The sequence below is a fragment of the Daktulosphaira vitifoliae genome, unplaced genomic scaffold, assembly GCF_025091365.1.
Source record: "Daktulosphaira vitifoliae isolate Bord-2020 unplaced genomic scaffold, ASM2509136v1 Scaffold_1, whole genome shotgun sequence".
Taxonomy (NCBI): Eukaryota; Metazoa; Arthropoda; class Insecta; order Hemiptera; family Phylloxeridae; genus Daktulosphaira; species Daktulosphaira vitifoliae.
The window spans coordinates 87,837,584-87,852,931 of record NW_026099572.1 but is presented as its reverse complement, the minus strand read 5'-3'; the positions used below and the strand labels follow the sequence as shown (position 1 = coordinate 87,852,931).

The 15,348-nt window shown below is 23.8% G+C and overlaps 1 protein-coding gene and 1 long non-coding RNA gene across 3 annotated transcripts in view; one reads left to right on the top strand and one right to left on the bottom strand.

Annotated features, from left to right (window-relative positions):
• Window positions 1-3,151: 3,151 nt before the first annotated feature.
• LOC126896339 (uncharacterized) lies at window positions 3,152-5,582 on the bottom strand. Its single transcript, XR_007701825.1, has 3 exons — window positions 5,479-5,582; window positions 5,283-5,366; window positions 3,152-3,416 (listed from the first exon to the last, which is right to left on the bottom strand). It is a non-coding gene; the product is annotated as an uncharacterized LOC126896339 (long non-coding RNA).
• Window positions 5,583-8,627: 3,045 nt separating this feature from the next.
• The window catches only part of LOC126896315 (limbic system-associated membrane protein-like), a 96,274-nt gene continuing 89,553 nt past the window's right edge, over window positions 8,628-15,348 (top strand). Inside the window, exon 1 of one of the 2 annotated variants that reach the window (XM_050668989.1) lies at window positions 8,628-8,835. In XM_050668989.1, the coding sequence (XP_050524946.1) occupies window positions 8,788-8,835 (48 nt within the window). In that variant the 5' untranslated portion in view covers window positions 8,628-8,787. The remainder of the gene's footprint in view (window positions 8,836-15,348) is intronic. The other variant, XM_050668990.1, reaches the window with a different exon arrangement.

The window sequence follows — 15,348 nt, the reverse complement described above, 5'->3', positions numbered from 1 at the left end:
TATATGTAAAGGTATTTTGTCAGTTTATTCTGTGAAGAGGATTATTATTACTACTACTCTTCACGCATGGAAATAACTTAGACTACAGATTATTCGGTTAAAAAAAAATTAATTACCGAACAAAAAATACACATAATAATAAAATACATTATTCAAGGTAAAATATTCAATTACTTATTATTAAGTATAAACGTATATATGGACATGCGAATACCTCAAATAATCTGTAAGCACTAAAGAAGTCATCAAAAGTTTTAGTTTCTTGGCTAACCACTACTGTTTACCACTTCATTATCTGTATACATGTATATACCACTACTGTATAATCATTTCAGCACTCAGAAGATTTATAAAAAATGTGTACCTATAAGTTAATAAGTTGAAAAAACCAGCACAGAGGGGTCACGTCGCAGTGGTAATGTGGCATAGTTGGATCAAGTATAATGATATCTGACAGTGATTAAAATCACTACCAAAAAAAAAAACGCTTCGATGCAAATCTTTAGATAGTGTTTAATTTTAAAAAATTGGTGGATTATTCCAAAAAGCTACATGATCTGCTATTTTCTTATTAATATCCTGAACGAAAAAGGGATTACTAAAAAATTTATATCTCATAAAAAAATTGTGTTTATCCATACACTTTTCAATAAGTTATAGCACTATTAAGTTAAAAATATAAAAAATAAAATCAAGAATTTTCACACAAAAATAGCATTCGGTAGCCATTTTCACCATGAAGACAAGTCCAGAGGTCAAATTTCTTTTTTCATAATAAAGAACATTACATTAGCTTTAATTTAAGATATATATAAAAGTGTCAGACCTTCCGGAACATTTTCAAAAGTTAAGTTGAAAAAGTTAAATTTTTGTAAAAAAGTTGTCATTTTAAATCCCCCTTCTGTGGGCAGGTTAAGTGTCAGATTTACAAAAGAAATATACCAAATGATAGGTAAAAATATCAAGCATCTATAAAAAAAAAAATTATATTGATATGTTCATTTTTGAAAAAGTTACAGCAGTTTTTAGTAAAAAAAATTGAAAAAATTTCGAAAATTAGCGATTTTTAAATTTGTAATTTTTTTGGAGGTTTCCCCCATTTACGGGGAACGAGGGATATTTTTTCAATTTTTGAGGGTAATGTCTTCGACTAGATACGATTTGTGATCTCTTGACGTATCGTTGAAAGAAATCCGTTCGGTGAGAGCTGAGAAAAAGTGGTAACAGACAAAAAAAAATAAATAAACACATCTTAGTAAAACCAATACCTTCTCAGCTTCGCATCGAAGCTAAAAGGATGTCAAAAATATACTGTTTTTATATCATGAAATAAATTTGCTTATAAGACTTTTAATATTAAACAAGAAATATATGACAAAAATGATTCAGTGAAACGATAGAAATTAATTACATTGGAAAATGCCTATGTTGGGTGATTTTGAGTATTAAATAGGTACCTATGCCATTAGCAAATAAATAGCGTGGGATATTCATTAACAGAATTTATTGGCTAATGTTCATAGCTTATCGTAAAATTATGATGATACCTCTTATTATTACAGAGCCTTATACTTAATATTGATTACATGTATCTTACAAATTTATGTGTACTTATACATTCCTCTGGGAGCCTAAAGTACTAGAAATATGATTAAGAGCGCAACATTAACAAATATTTGAATTAATATTCAGCTACAAGCACAGATTAAATATTTTTTATTTTATTAATATTACCTTACATATTTTTAGGAAGTCAAACTTAAGATAATAATTTTAGTTTTTAAATATGAGTAAACTATTTTTTACGTGATTTAAATAACTTATATTTCTAACTAACTAATTAACGTATGCTTACTATAGAATTAGTTTACAATTAAAAATGATGAAACGTAGTGTTGTTTTTTTATTACAATTTTTAACCAATTTAGATTAGATTTGGTGTAAGATACATTTATAGGAAACAGATTGCTCTGATTTTATATTGTCTGTTTAACTATAGAGAATGTGGTAAAGGAATTGCTTTTGGCTGAGTGCGATTCGTTGACACGTAAAATTGCAGGCTGGGCACTTTTAATAGATGCACATAGTCACAAGCATCATAATACTATATTAATAAATACGTACTCTCTCGAGTCAAGATACATGTACAAAAGGGCTTGTTAAAGGCTGTCTTTTGAAAACGTTAAGTATTGTTTGCAACTGTCTGGCGTTTCCTCGAGGATATAAATTACAAGTTGCGTGGACTGTACATCAAGAAGACCCGTATAAACGAGCTATACTTCCCTTGTATTTTTCTTTTTTATTCGTTTGCTTTCAATCACTATTTTAGTGTAGCACTTAAACATTTTTAAAGAAATTCTGATATGAAACATACAAAAGCGGTCTTTAAATGAACAACGTGTTCAAAGTAAAGCTAAACACTAAGTTTTAATGTTCTCTTAAATTTAAAATATGAATTTTATATAGAAAAAGATTTAACGTATCAGATCGACGATCTCAAGTGAAAGAAATTGAAAAATAGTTTTAACTAAAAAAAAAAATATTAAATTAAATTTTATATTACTGTTTTATATTCTAATTATATTTTTTTATACCGAATAAAAATTAAATGCCTCTTTTAATGTTATTACTGTAAACAAACAAATAGCTTGACTATTTACTAAAATTTACTTGTATCATCTTCACTTGGCTACGATTTGGTTAAGTTTTTATAGTATAATTATTTTAAATAATATTATATATTTATAATATGATTATATAATAAACGTTATAACGTTTATTCAGCGTGGGCATAATGATTAAGTTAATAATAAAGAATTAAAGTGAGAAAGAGGGTTGTTATTTGAATTAGATACTGAAGTTTAAAATATTTTAAAGTAGTTTAGTCTTCTTCAATTTTATATAAACAGATGAAAGTTAAAGCAAAAAGTCTTGATGGAATTTGAAATCAGAAATACCTCCAAATATTTAATTTACCAGACATTTTTCACTGAAAATATTTAATAAAAAACTTACTTATAATCAATAGTTTTTGAAGTTTTTTAATGGTGTACGATTTCTGGGTTTATGTATACATGATAAAAAATCTGTGGTAATTTTCAAATAGCTGATATATTATAAAAAGAAAAATTATTGATATATTAGCTTTTGGAAAATAATTACAGAAACATTGTAGTGGCTAAAAATACCTTTGAAGTACTGATTTAAAACTATTTAAACAGAAGATGTTATTTTATTAATGTTAGATTTTTAATTAAAATTCTTTTGTGGTGTGCAGTAGTTAAATATTACTGTTTCATTTTATATTATCATCTAAGATTTCAACCACAAATGATCTCCTTTATGTCGGGTCATCACTGGGCAATATGTTAACTGTACTTGGATTTTTAAATTATATTTCAGCCATTTGTATACATCTGTTAAGAATATAAACGAATTAATTTTTAATATTTTACTATTTAAATTGCATTGTTGGAAAAAATGTAAATTTTTTTTTTTTAACGCGCAAAACAATATGTGATATAAGAATCGTATGTATAAAATAAATTATCTATATATTACATAAATGTTCACGAAAACAATTTATAAAGCAGTTAAGATATCATGTTTCTCATAAACGACCAAGTCACGTATTTAACACATATAAGTCTACATATTTTAAAGCCAATATAATTTAAACAGCAAACAACAATAAACCTAATAGTTTTGTACTTTTGAGATTTATTTTTAGAAAACCCTTAGTAGAATAAATTATATGGTGTTATTTATTAAAAATGTAGATTAACTGATAGTGTTTCACCATTATGTGAGTGTTTTCATTTGCACTTTATTGATTTAGGTATCGTGTAAAGTGTTGACTTTTTTAAATTACGCTATTACAAAAATAAAATTGAATTCATCGGGTTTGCTTAAAATAAAATTATCTTAGCTTTTAAGTTTTATACTTTTTATATAGCAGTAATGATTAAAAATATCCTAGCAAAATGTTGTTTGTCATTATTAAATGGGTTAAGAGTTTTTTTTTTCGTGCTCGCTATGAAATTCTGCTCGAACCTATTCAAAAGACGCCCATTTATATGATTCAGTTATTTATGACTTTATATTTGTTTGTAACCATAATTTTTCTTATATGAATTATTCATTTTTTGTTTATTGAAATTTAACAAAAATGTAAATTTATTAGAATGTAAACTTTAAAAAGATGTTTGATTGTCAGTTACAATTTATCAATGTCTAAAAGATTTGCTAAACCATAGATTATTATTAGGTAGTTAAATAAATATATCACTAGATATGGAATTTGGAGAGACATGGCAATCTTTGAACTGCTGTCAAATAATGAAGTTTGAACGTGATTTTCAGAATAAAGGTTAACAAGAGCAAAAATTATTGTTATATTAAAAACTTGAATCTGACAGCCTAGCAATTTTTTTCTTATTAAATTTGGTATATTATTGTATAATGAAAATAAAAGTACTGACTCCAGTTAATTAATTTAATTCCTCAATTAATATAATAAAATATTCTCAATGTAAATGTCAGTAATATATCGAGGATATAAAATGAAAGAACCGTATCAATAAATTTCTTACATTTCAGGAGGAGAGCTAAAAAAAAAAAAGAAATGTTAACGAGAAAAATCTAAAAAAAATACGCTTTCCTATATTAATTAATGGTACTTCATTTTCACTTAAAAAATATTTTTTATATTGGTTGAAATAGACTAATAATCTAATATAAGATTATATGATTAGCATTGTATATTCACTTATGATATGACAAGTAAGCTAATATAAATGAAGCAATCATAACAAGTAGTAGCTGAATATGGCCAACGTCATTGTTAGTTTTTATCTCTAGTAAAATTTGTGATAAATAATTATTATGATAAAAAAATTATTCTAAAAGTTTAGTAATTTTGTAAAATGGCACATTCAACCAAATTTTTAGTGCTATTAAAAAATATTACTTATTTTATGTGTCTAAAGATAGGTTAAGCTGGTTTACGTGAAATTTTATGTATTTATAATTTAAATCCAACCAACTCTAGAATGTGCAAGATTTTTTATACGGATACGTATCTGAATTAAATAAATAAATATCTTAACTTCACTAAATGGAATTCATTTTACATTACAAAGCTATATATGTAGTAAATAATTTAAAAAGTAAAATATTATTATTGTCAATGATTTTACAATCTTCAAAAATTAAGTATCAGTAGGATTTCATTATAATTCATTCTACAAATGTTATTTTTAAAATATTTTAACCATTCTTACAAAATGTTGGCGTGTTGATGAAAACTTTTTATAATGATTATTCCAAACCATCTTTTTTTAACTATGAATTGAATTTGAGAAAATCTGAAAAGATATGTAAAAATACATTTATTAGAAATATATCATTTATAATTTTCATTTTATTAAATTCTTAAACACTTTTTAAAAATGATTTTTAAATATAAAGAAAACATACATTCAATAATAATTTTTATTTCTACGATTTTAATTTAAAATTAATTGTTTCTTTTTTTCGAGGGAGAAATTTATTTAAGAAAAATACTAATTCTACATATTTTGTTTTCTTAAAAAAAGAAATTAATCCAAAGAGCATGAAACATTTTATTATAATATTTAATATATTGAAATGGATAAAGAAATCCTGTACTATATTAAACCAATATTTAAACTGATTTTATTCTATTATATTTTTAGAGGATATTTGCAAATATACCTTTTGTTTTTATGTAAATAAAAATGTATATAGACATTTACAAAATTGAGTCCACTTGTAATTTTTAACCCATGTAGATATTATTTTTAAGAAAAATGTATGTTTTTCTTTTATAATCAATTATATATAAATATTATTAATATTTCTAAATAATAATAACAACTATTAATAACTGTTATGATGGTATAATAATAAATTTGAAGAAAATGTTTCTTTCATATTAAAGTCTTCTAATCAAGACACAATTTTTACATAAATTCTTTTACCAATAGATGTATTATATAAAATTGTTAAATAAAGAAATATATATTTCCCTACCAAAGTAATAAAAATATAACAATTACTTAATATAATATAATATATTATAATATGTATAATATTAAAAAATGTGAAGAGTGCGTTTTAATTTGAGTTGAATCAACTTGATCAACTTGGTTTTGTAAAACTTATGGTACTCATACCTGAACAGCTTAAAGCATTTAGTGTTACGAGTTCTTCAAAAATATCATACTAAATAATTTTATCCAATTTATACTGACTAAACCAGACCCAAACCCTTTTCTGTTGAGGGATTGCCCTAAAAAAGTTTTTAATGATCTTTTTAGTATTAATAATTATAATAGATAAAAAAAATACTTTTAACGAAAACAAAAATAAACTCGACAAATTTATATTTCTAGTGATTTACGAATAATTAACTAGGGTCAAGCGGTTATTGAGTTATATTATTTTGTAATCAGATGAAGGTTTTTGAATAATTCTGTATTTAAGAAAGCTGAAACTTAGGTAGGTTCATACGCTGACCTGAATAAGTAATTTATCTTAAAAAAACATTTCTTAATTGAAAAGTTTTTCTCCGAGTGTCACAAATGATTAAATAGTAGTAGTAACATTAAACGATTATAACTTAATATTTATATAAGAACTTTTAATAAAAAATATAATTAAACCTTGATCGAATTATTTAACAATACTTTTAACTTAAAATAAAAAATGAATAATAACAATTATTATAACACAAAATTAATACATAATACAAATAGGGAAGTATAATATGGATTCAGCAAAGTCAAGTTAAGGCATACTACTAAATCATAATAACAAATTCAAAATAGGGGTTCTAATTTCAGAAAATTCGAGTTATTGTTTTTTAACCTTGAAGGGATGAAAAAAAATATGTTTTTACTACATATTATTGTAGAGTTTTATGAATTAAACAATATTTTCCTAACCAAAAATTAAAAAATTTCAATAGTTACTGAGAAAATGAGTGTCTTATCTTTAATGAATCACTCTGTGTATAACATATATGTAGATTAGTAATAAGTGATTAAAATCACTGTCATAAAATGCTTTGATGCTCATTTGAAACATATTAAAAACAAATTTAACATATCTACAAAAAATTCCATGGTTTTTTATTTTATAAATTGAATACTCATAGAGGATATGTAATCATAACGGTTAACTTTTTTAATTACATATTAAATTAAATAAAACATAATTTGAAAAAAATTTAAATGATTTAAACATTCTGTTATTAATAAATATTATAAAATCATCTAATTTTACTATAAATTGCATTGTTTTTGGATTTAAGGCTCAGTAACTTCTAAAAATCGAGATTTCGTATAATTTTTCTTTTTTATTTTAAAGTACATAGCATTAGCTTTAATTTAATGTAGGTTTGATAACAGCAGGTCTTTCAAAACATTATCAAAAATAGAAAAGAAAAAATTTTTAAATAATTTTATGACCCTATAGTACTTTGTTTAAGATTGAATTTTCAAAAAAAAAAAAAATGTCATCAACAAGCAAACGTTTGAAGTATACGGTCAATTAAAGTAGTCGGTATAATTCATCCAGATTTTGATCTATGCATTATTCGAGTGGCTTATGATATCCTCCAAAAATCACGTTATTATTGCTTTTAGACGCCAATAACTCATAGAAGACTAGTAATCGGATCGTTTTTCTTTTTTATCGATAAAGTACACAAATAAATTTAATTTTTATAATGTACATGTTATGTTGCTATGCAACACACCTCATAATGAGTTATATTTACTGATAATGGTATGATTTTTGGATAATTGGTCGATAATAACTAGACATTAAGTTTTGAGATAGTTTTTCTTTTTTCATGCAATTATCTTAGTTTTAATTTGACACAAGTTTTAAAGAATACAGGTTTTTGAAAAAATTAAAAGAAAAATATTGTATACGTTTTTATACTCCTTCAGTACCTTTGTTGATGATTGAATTTTCAAAAAAAAAAATATGTCATCAATAAGCAATTGTTTGAAGTTTTATTAATAAAAATTTGCAATAATCCGTACAGTTTTCAAAAAAATATTGTAATAGATATCAAAAAGTTTCAACGTTTTGTGATCTTTTAACGTATTGTCGTTATCACGTTTAATTTTTGTATTGTCAAAAAATACGGCCAAGTAATACTAATAGCTTTTCAGTTTCGCATCTGAATTAAATATTTTATACGTTTTTAATAATAGTTTTTAAATAATTTTAATTTGAAAAAATAAAAATATTAAGTAAAACTGAATTAAAAAAATTCTTAGAAAAAAATAGAGATCAATGCAATTATTTAAATAATATTGTATATTAAAATCGAAGAACAGAATTCAAATGAACTCCGATAAGTGTTAATATGAACCGTTACATTACCATAATTTAATCAAACTAAAATTCGGAAATCATTATAATTGAAATATTATTACTAAGTACCAAGAGGGTAACTTTGTTACCAACTAATCGTTGGAACTTGATGATTGGTGATCACAGTACTAACAGTTTAACGGTTATAATACTGTAACTGTTCAACGTATGATTGCCTTAAAACTCATGCGCCACACACAAACATATCCGAGTTGGTACGTGGAGGTTTAGTTCAGTACGCTACCCGTTGATCTGACTGTAAAACGTGTACTGCAAATCTCAAATAATCGAACTCGACCATTTTGTGTAAAATTACTTACATTGTGACTTCAAGTCACACGATAAAACATTTTTTGAAATGACTTATTGTGCTGTATGGTTAGTATATATACCGCATTAAGATTTCGGATAATATTTACTGAGGTAAGAAAATGATTTTTCTTCACAATTAAAGTAGCACGTTTAATCTAAAATGTTTTCTTTTAAGCTCTTATATATATTAATTTTTATTTGACGCAACATAAAAGTACAAAGTACTATGCTATTACAGTATTACTACCCGACTCTACAAATCTATACGACGATGACATGCTAGATTCTTGTCAGTTAAGACATGGAAGCCGATCTTTTTTTTAACCAAAAAAGAAATCATAATCGTAGGGGCGAATAGTAGTGACGTGTTGAATTAAAATAGAAATTTTAAGAATGTCTTAAAAAATTCAACGTTGGAGACAAAATAAAATTTACAACTTGGACCATTGTAAGGAAATTACAGTAATGTAAACACCCTGTGAAATGTTCTCGAAATTCGTGTGCTTAATGTAAGCACTATCGTAATCTTTAAATTGTCAACAAGGGCACAGGTGTTACTATGTTTAACTATTATGATAAAAGTGAATCTTGTACCAAATAATTTTGGAAATAAATAACAATAAAGTACCAAGATTAATAACAGTAATAGTTTTTACTTACATTTCAATACACTAATGTAGAAATATTGCATATACATAACCCCGTTTAAATCCAAATTTTTTACTTAAAAAAAATAATAATTTATACGTACAATTTTTCATTATAATATTAAAATAATTCTATTATTAAGAAATAATTCGAGGTCAATTAATTTTCGTTGATTTTTACTTATTTGTAAAATAAGTTGAAAATGAATTGTCTTTTATACGGAATTGACATAACATTGTAAATGGTGTGTTTTTTAAAAGTCTGTTAACAAATTTTCCCTTAAAATATTATTATACTAACTTGAACCATTTATTTAAAAATCGACGGAAGTCACAAATTTCTGAAAATTATGTTTTTCAATGAAATAAGTTTTTTTATAGACAACGCTTTATTTATTTATTTTTTTTACAAACAAATTTTGGTGATTTTTAAATAATTCCAATAAGTTTGAAAAGTTTTGAAAAATGATTAAAAATTTTCTATGAATGGTTGTACTAATTAATAAACATGTATCCAGTGCCTGATGAAGATTTTAGGTATAATCTTAGTATAGTAATTCGTGTAATAATATACCGCAAAAATAAAACAAGTATTGTAGAAATGACGTAAGTTTGCTTCAAACGCGTCCTCTTTAGTTAAAATAGGGTTATTTTTGTTTGTATTAATTTGGTGTATCTCTTCAAATACATTCCTTTAGAAATTTTAGTCTCATTGTAATACACCAATAATAGCTTAAAAATAGTTTTTTACTGTTTTCTGTGAGTTTTATGTTTTGAACTTTCTTCGTTTTTCAAAATAAATGATTCAGTCTAAACAATTTCATTATTATTATTTTACAATATTTTACAATATATTATAATTATATACAAACGCATGGTTTTAAAAATAAGGTTAAAACTCGAACAAAACTGAACGGTTTACAAATAAATTTCTTGGGTGCTCTCGACTAAGTTTGGGTAGGTTTGGTATAACTTTCAAGTTTTCAGACACCAAACGCTGGTGACAGTGAGGATTTTTTTTTAAAAGAATCAAAATTTTTAAATGTTTACGGATTGCTAAAAAATGTTTTCTGATTTGCGCAAATAGTTTTCTTGTAGTAATGTCGCTAAACTCTTTCATTAAAAGAAAGAAATTGAAAATCGGGAGTATTAAGTAATTTTTCCATAAATGGCGAATTTTTCTTTTTTTTTGAAGATAAATTTTTATTAATATTTAATTAAAGCTTAAAAATAAATATTTTTTGATTTCAAATTTTATAAAGTAGTCTCAAAATCTATTTAATCAGTTATTAAATATGTCTAATAAATAAAAATACTTGTTTTAGTACATTTTAGGATTCCTTCACAAAAAAATGTACCATAGTAAAACAGGCGTACTATGATGTACATCATAATATCTCTTTTAAAAGGGGTTATAAAATGGGAGGGAATTAGATGACTAAGACAAATGTCGTTTTTTAATTAATTTTTTTAATCAAAAAAATTGTCTATAAATGCTCTACATCAAAAACTAAGTCGTGGTACCAAATATGTAAAATATTTTGTCATTTATAAAAAGTAAAAATTAATTTAAAAATATGTTTACTATTTTATAAAACTATATTACCTATACAAAAGCTTAAATATCAAAAATCAATTATTAAATAAAGTTTTTCAATTCAGCAGTTGAAAAGTAAAAACATTAACTTATTAAAATTTTCATTAATTTTTTTACTATGCATGAAATTACTAAAAAAAACTAAACATTTTGATATTTGAGTAGTTGTAAATATATTAAACTTGTTAGACTTTATGTAAAAGAATTGTAACGTTCAATTAAGTTTTGTAACACTACAGCTGACAAAAAAATATTTTTTTTCTTTCCATAAATTTTGTAAACTTATTCTAAGAACTTCAAAGAAAGTTTTAAGTGTAACTTTGAACGTAATGAAATATTTAAAAATTAATTTTGCTTAGCCTAGAATAGGTCTTCAAGTATAAATTTACATGTTTTTCTACTCTTATTAAAATAAAATTTACCTATAAATCGATAAAAATAATATTTCCATAACAACTAATTGCTAAGTTAATAATATATACTATAAGTATATATATACTTTATTAATTTAATTTAAATAATAATCAGGCATTTTATTTAAAAATAAAGTTAAATGGAACCAACTTATTAAAAACCTTTTATTAAAACTTTGAGTAAATATCTAAAGTTTGTTTGGTTAAGTAGTATTTTATGAGGACATTGAAAATTTCCTCTTTTATTTTTGTGATTATCAATGATCTGGATATAATCCAAAGTGTGTTTTTGATAAATTATAGAAGGTCTTAGACATTTTATTACGTAAACCCTTTCCAAATTAAATTTTAACGGAGTGGATGAGGTTGGACTTTCTAAGTTACCAATTCTTTTTCGATAATGTTTTCGTATTTTTCAATGGATTGTTGAAAAAAAACTTGTGCTGATTAGTTCTAGTATACGTTTAAAAGAGTGAATACTGTGATATGATTAATTTGTTACATAGTTCCATAGTCCATGTTATTATCTTAATCACGTCAAATTTTGTTTTATGTATAATTATTAATAAATTATTTATAAACAAAACTTAAAAAAATATACTAAAGAAGTATTATGTATAGAAAATTTACTTTTTCATATATTTAATAGAAAAGTGGTAATTATTGTATATATAATATAGTGTTTAAATAAAACAAAGAAATACTCTACAAAAATCATATCTATATGACTTTTAATATAAATGCCGAATTGTTTATTATAAAATAATTTTACGAATTAATTATTACCACAATGGATAAAATGGCTTGATCCAACTAATGTAAATAAAGTTGGCATGTTAACAGAAAAGACTTCACAAAGGCTAGTAATATTCTTTGAAATTATTATATCCATTGTAATGTAAATCTGTCATGTAAAAAATTTTTATATATGTGATAGTATATTTTTGTGAATTAGGGGAGTCTCAGTGTAATTTTTTTTATAAAAAAAGACACTTTCGTTTATGTTTATACTTATTCATAATGATTTTTCTATCAAATCAAAACTAAAGGCCTAGAATTATTTTTATGATATAATAAATGAAAAAATATTTATTTGACACCTTTGATGTAGTAACGAAAATTCTTCACGTAGGGTTGAAACTTAAATAATTGTTCAGCATTGCAAAATCCACAAACGTAAATCTTAGTTGGTGTAATTATTTGACAAACGAAAATTCGAAAAATTTAATCAAAATACTTTATATTGTAAAAAAAATACTTAAACTTCAGCTACAACAAAAAAAAAATTCATAATGAAAAGACTTTTTTCGATTTAATCGGGCCATTTAATTTTATAAAAAAGTTTGAAAACTAGCACACAAGCAACACATTATAAAATTTAACATGAATTGTTTAGTTGATTTATAATACCTTAACGCAAAGAATAAAAACATGATCATTTAACAGAGAATAGGATATGAAGTTTATAAAACAATATGCCGTTTTGACATAGAAATAACAAATTTACGTTTTAAAATAAATCAAATTTTAAGTATAAGTATGAATAAAATTTCCTGAACATAAATTTATAGTAATTTTATATTTTTAAATATTGAAATGAAGTATTTTATAAACACTATTTTAAAAAGCAATTTTTTGTTTTCTAAGTTCAAACCATATTATGCCATCCCCGATGTTCATCTATACGTTAGTCACTAGTAGAGTTAAAATTGTTTATATTAAAATATATTGTTATTGCACGTGTTTATTTATTATTGTTGCATATTGTAGTTCTATTTAATTGAGTACCTTGTTAAAAAGGTTTTAAAGTTAAATTGTTTGCAAATTATAGTTGTTGGTCACTTGACTATAATATTTAAATTTAAGACATTTATCACTCGACTTGAATAAATTCATTTTAAAAAGGTAGATTAGTTATAACTAACTAATATTCCTTCTAACTAACTCATACCTAATCAAATTTTTTAAAATTAATTTATTGAAATCTATTTTATATTATCAATTTTCGAATATTAAACAGCCGCACGAACTGTAAGTTTTAGTTATATACAACAAAAGTTACTTAAATCGTTCTAGAAATGTTTAATGAGATTAGTGTACAGCTAAAATGAAAAAAAACTTATTTTTAATAGTTAGATTCGATTTATTATTTTAAAAACTATGAAATGATAGTGAATTTAAAATTTAAAATGCGATAGAGCAGTTAAACATGAATTCTTGGAAATAACTTAAAATAAATTTAAATAGATGTGTTTTTCTATAAAGTTAATTCATACGTTAATGAAAAAAAAAAACATTTAAACTATTTCGTTTAAAATGGCTTCTTAGGGTGAAAAGAAAATATATCGCCAAACTTACGTAATAGGGCAGCTATATCCGAAAAACATGTCCATTATTTAAAATTGAATGAGCCATAGCATAAAGAAGTCAACAAGATTGATTCGAATAAAGAGACTAGACAATAAAGCGAACCTAAGTAATCAATCAACTACAAGTAAAATGTCCCATGTCATAGACTTATAATAGAGAAACTGAACCTTATTAAAAAATAACCATACTAATTTTAAAAATAAAATAAATGCTGAGTATTCAAGTATTCAAGTATTATACTTTATATTTTAGAATATGTGCTATTTTATTGAATAATTAATAGTAAACTATGACAAAAAATAAAAAAATATGTTAAACTCTACGAAATCATATTTTAAAATAATTTTTTTTTTTATATAATATAGTTAAAATTATATTAATTTTTTTGGATTTGTGATCTTACATTGATTATGATAGATTACTTTCCTCTCGCCTATTAACTGATAGGTACTTTTTTACTCTTTTAATGTTACATTGAATAATTTGTTTGATTTATGAAGTTGTTATTTTTTTGTTAGTAGTTCCATAAACGTGTTAAATCGATATATTTTTCAAAAGTATATGACATACATACAATTATTTTTCAGCACGAGTACTCTAAAAATTGTGTTGTACTTTGTATATTTTTATATATTACTTTTAGTATCTAATATTCGTATCTCTTGCTACTTCTGTCATATCTTTTCGACCTTTTATCACCAGTTGAAAAAATCCATGTATACAGTTAAGCACTTTGCAATATGAACCGTTTTTCAATTAAATTTTTTCATCCTTATTGTGTTTGTTGTTTGTATTTTATTACATATTTTTTAACCATGTGACTAGCAATACATTATCTTTTAATTATTCATTTGTTTTCAATGTTAAATATAATAATAAAAATGGAACATTTTTTGTTTTTTATTTTAACATTTATAGGAACTCAAATAAAAGGAATATATTAGTTAAACACTAAATGATGTTGGGTTAGGATACTATGTATTAGTTAAAATAATGTATCTCTCGGGGTATGAATACGAGGGTTTTATAAAAATGATTTACAGGACAGAAAAATAAAGTGATCTTTATTAATATGAAAATTGTTGTGATTAATTATTATTTTCACGGTTATCAATGATAAGTTGGATGGAAGTACTTTAAAAATCTACTCAAAATAGTATGGTGGCTATACAGGGTGATTCGTTAAGAATATGCCCCTCATTTTATGAAAAACAATTGAAAACTTTTAATTTTCCTCAAGAAAAAATTTGTTTGATAACTTCAATAATATGTGTTTGATTATTTTTGTTCATCTCTTCAGAGATTACAACCAAAACTTTAATTTTTTTAATGATAATCGCTATTTTTAGTTTTAAAAATAAATTTCACACAATATTGTTTACATAATTTTTTTTCGGATGGTTCATTTATTCGTTATGACATTGTAATACATAGATTTGATATATAATTCACATGTCAACAGTACGAGCTGTATTCGCCTAGCTTTATACAAAGTTTTAAGATAAATTAGATTTAATTTTATTTCTAGTTTACCAAAATTAATTATACGGTTAATTTTGTGGTCTAGAACATAAATGTGGTATTTTACTTGATTTCC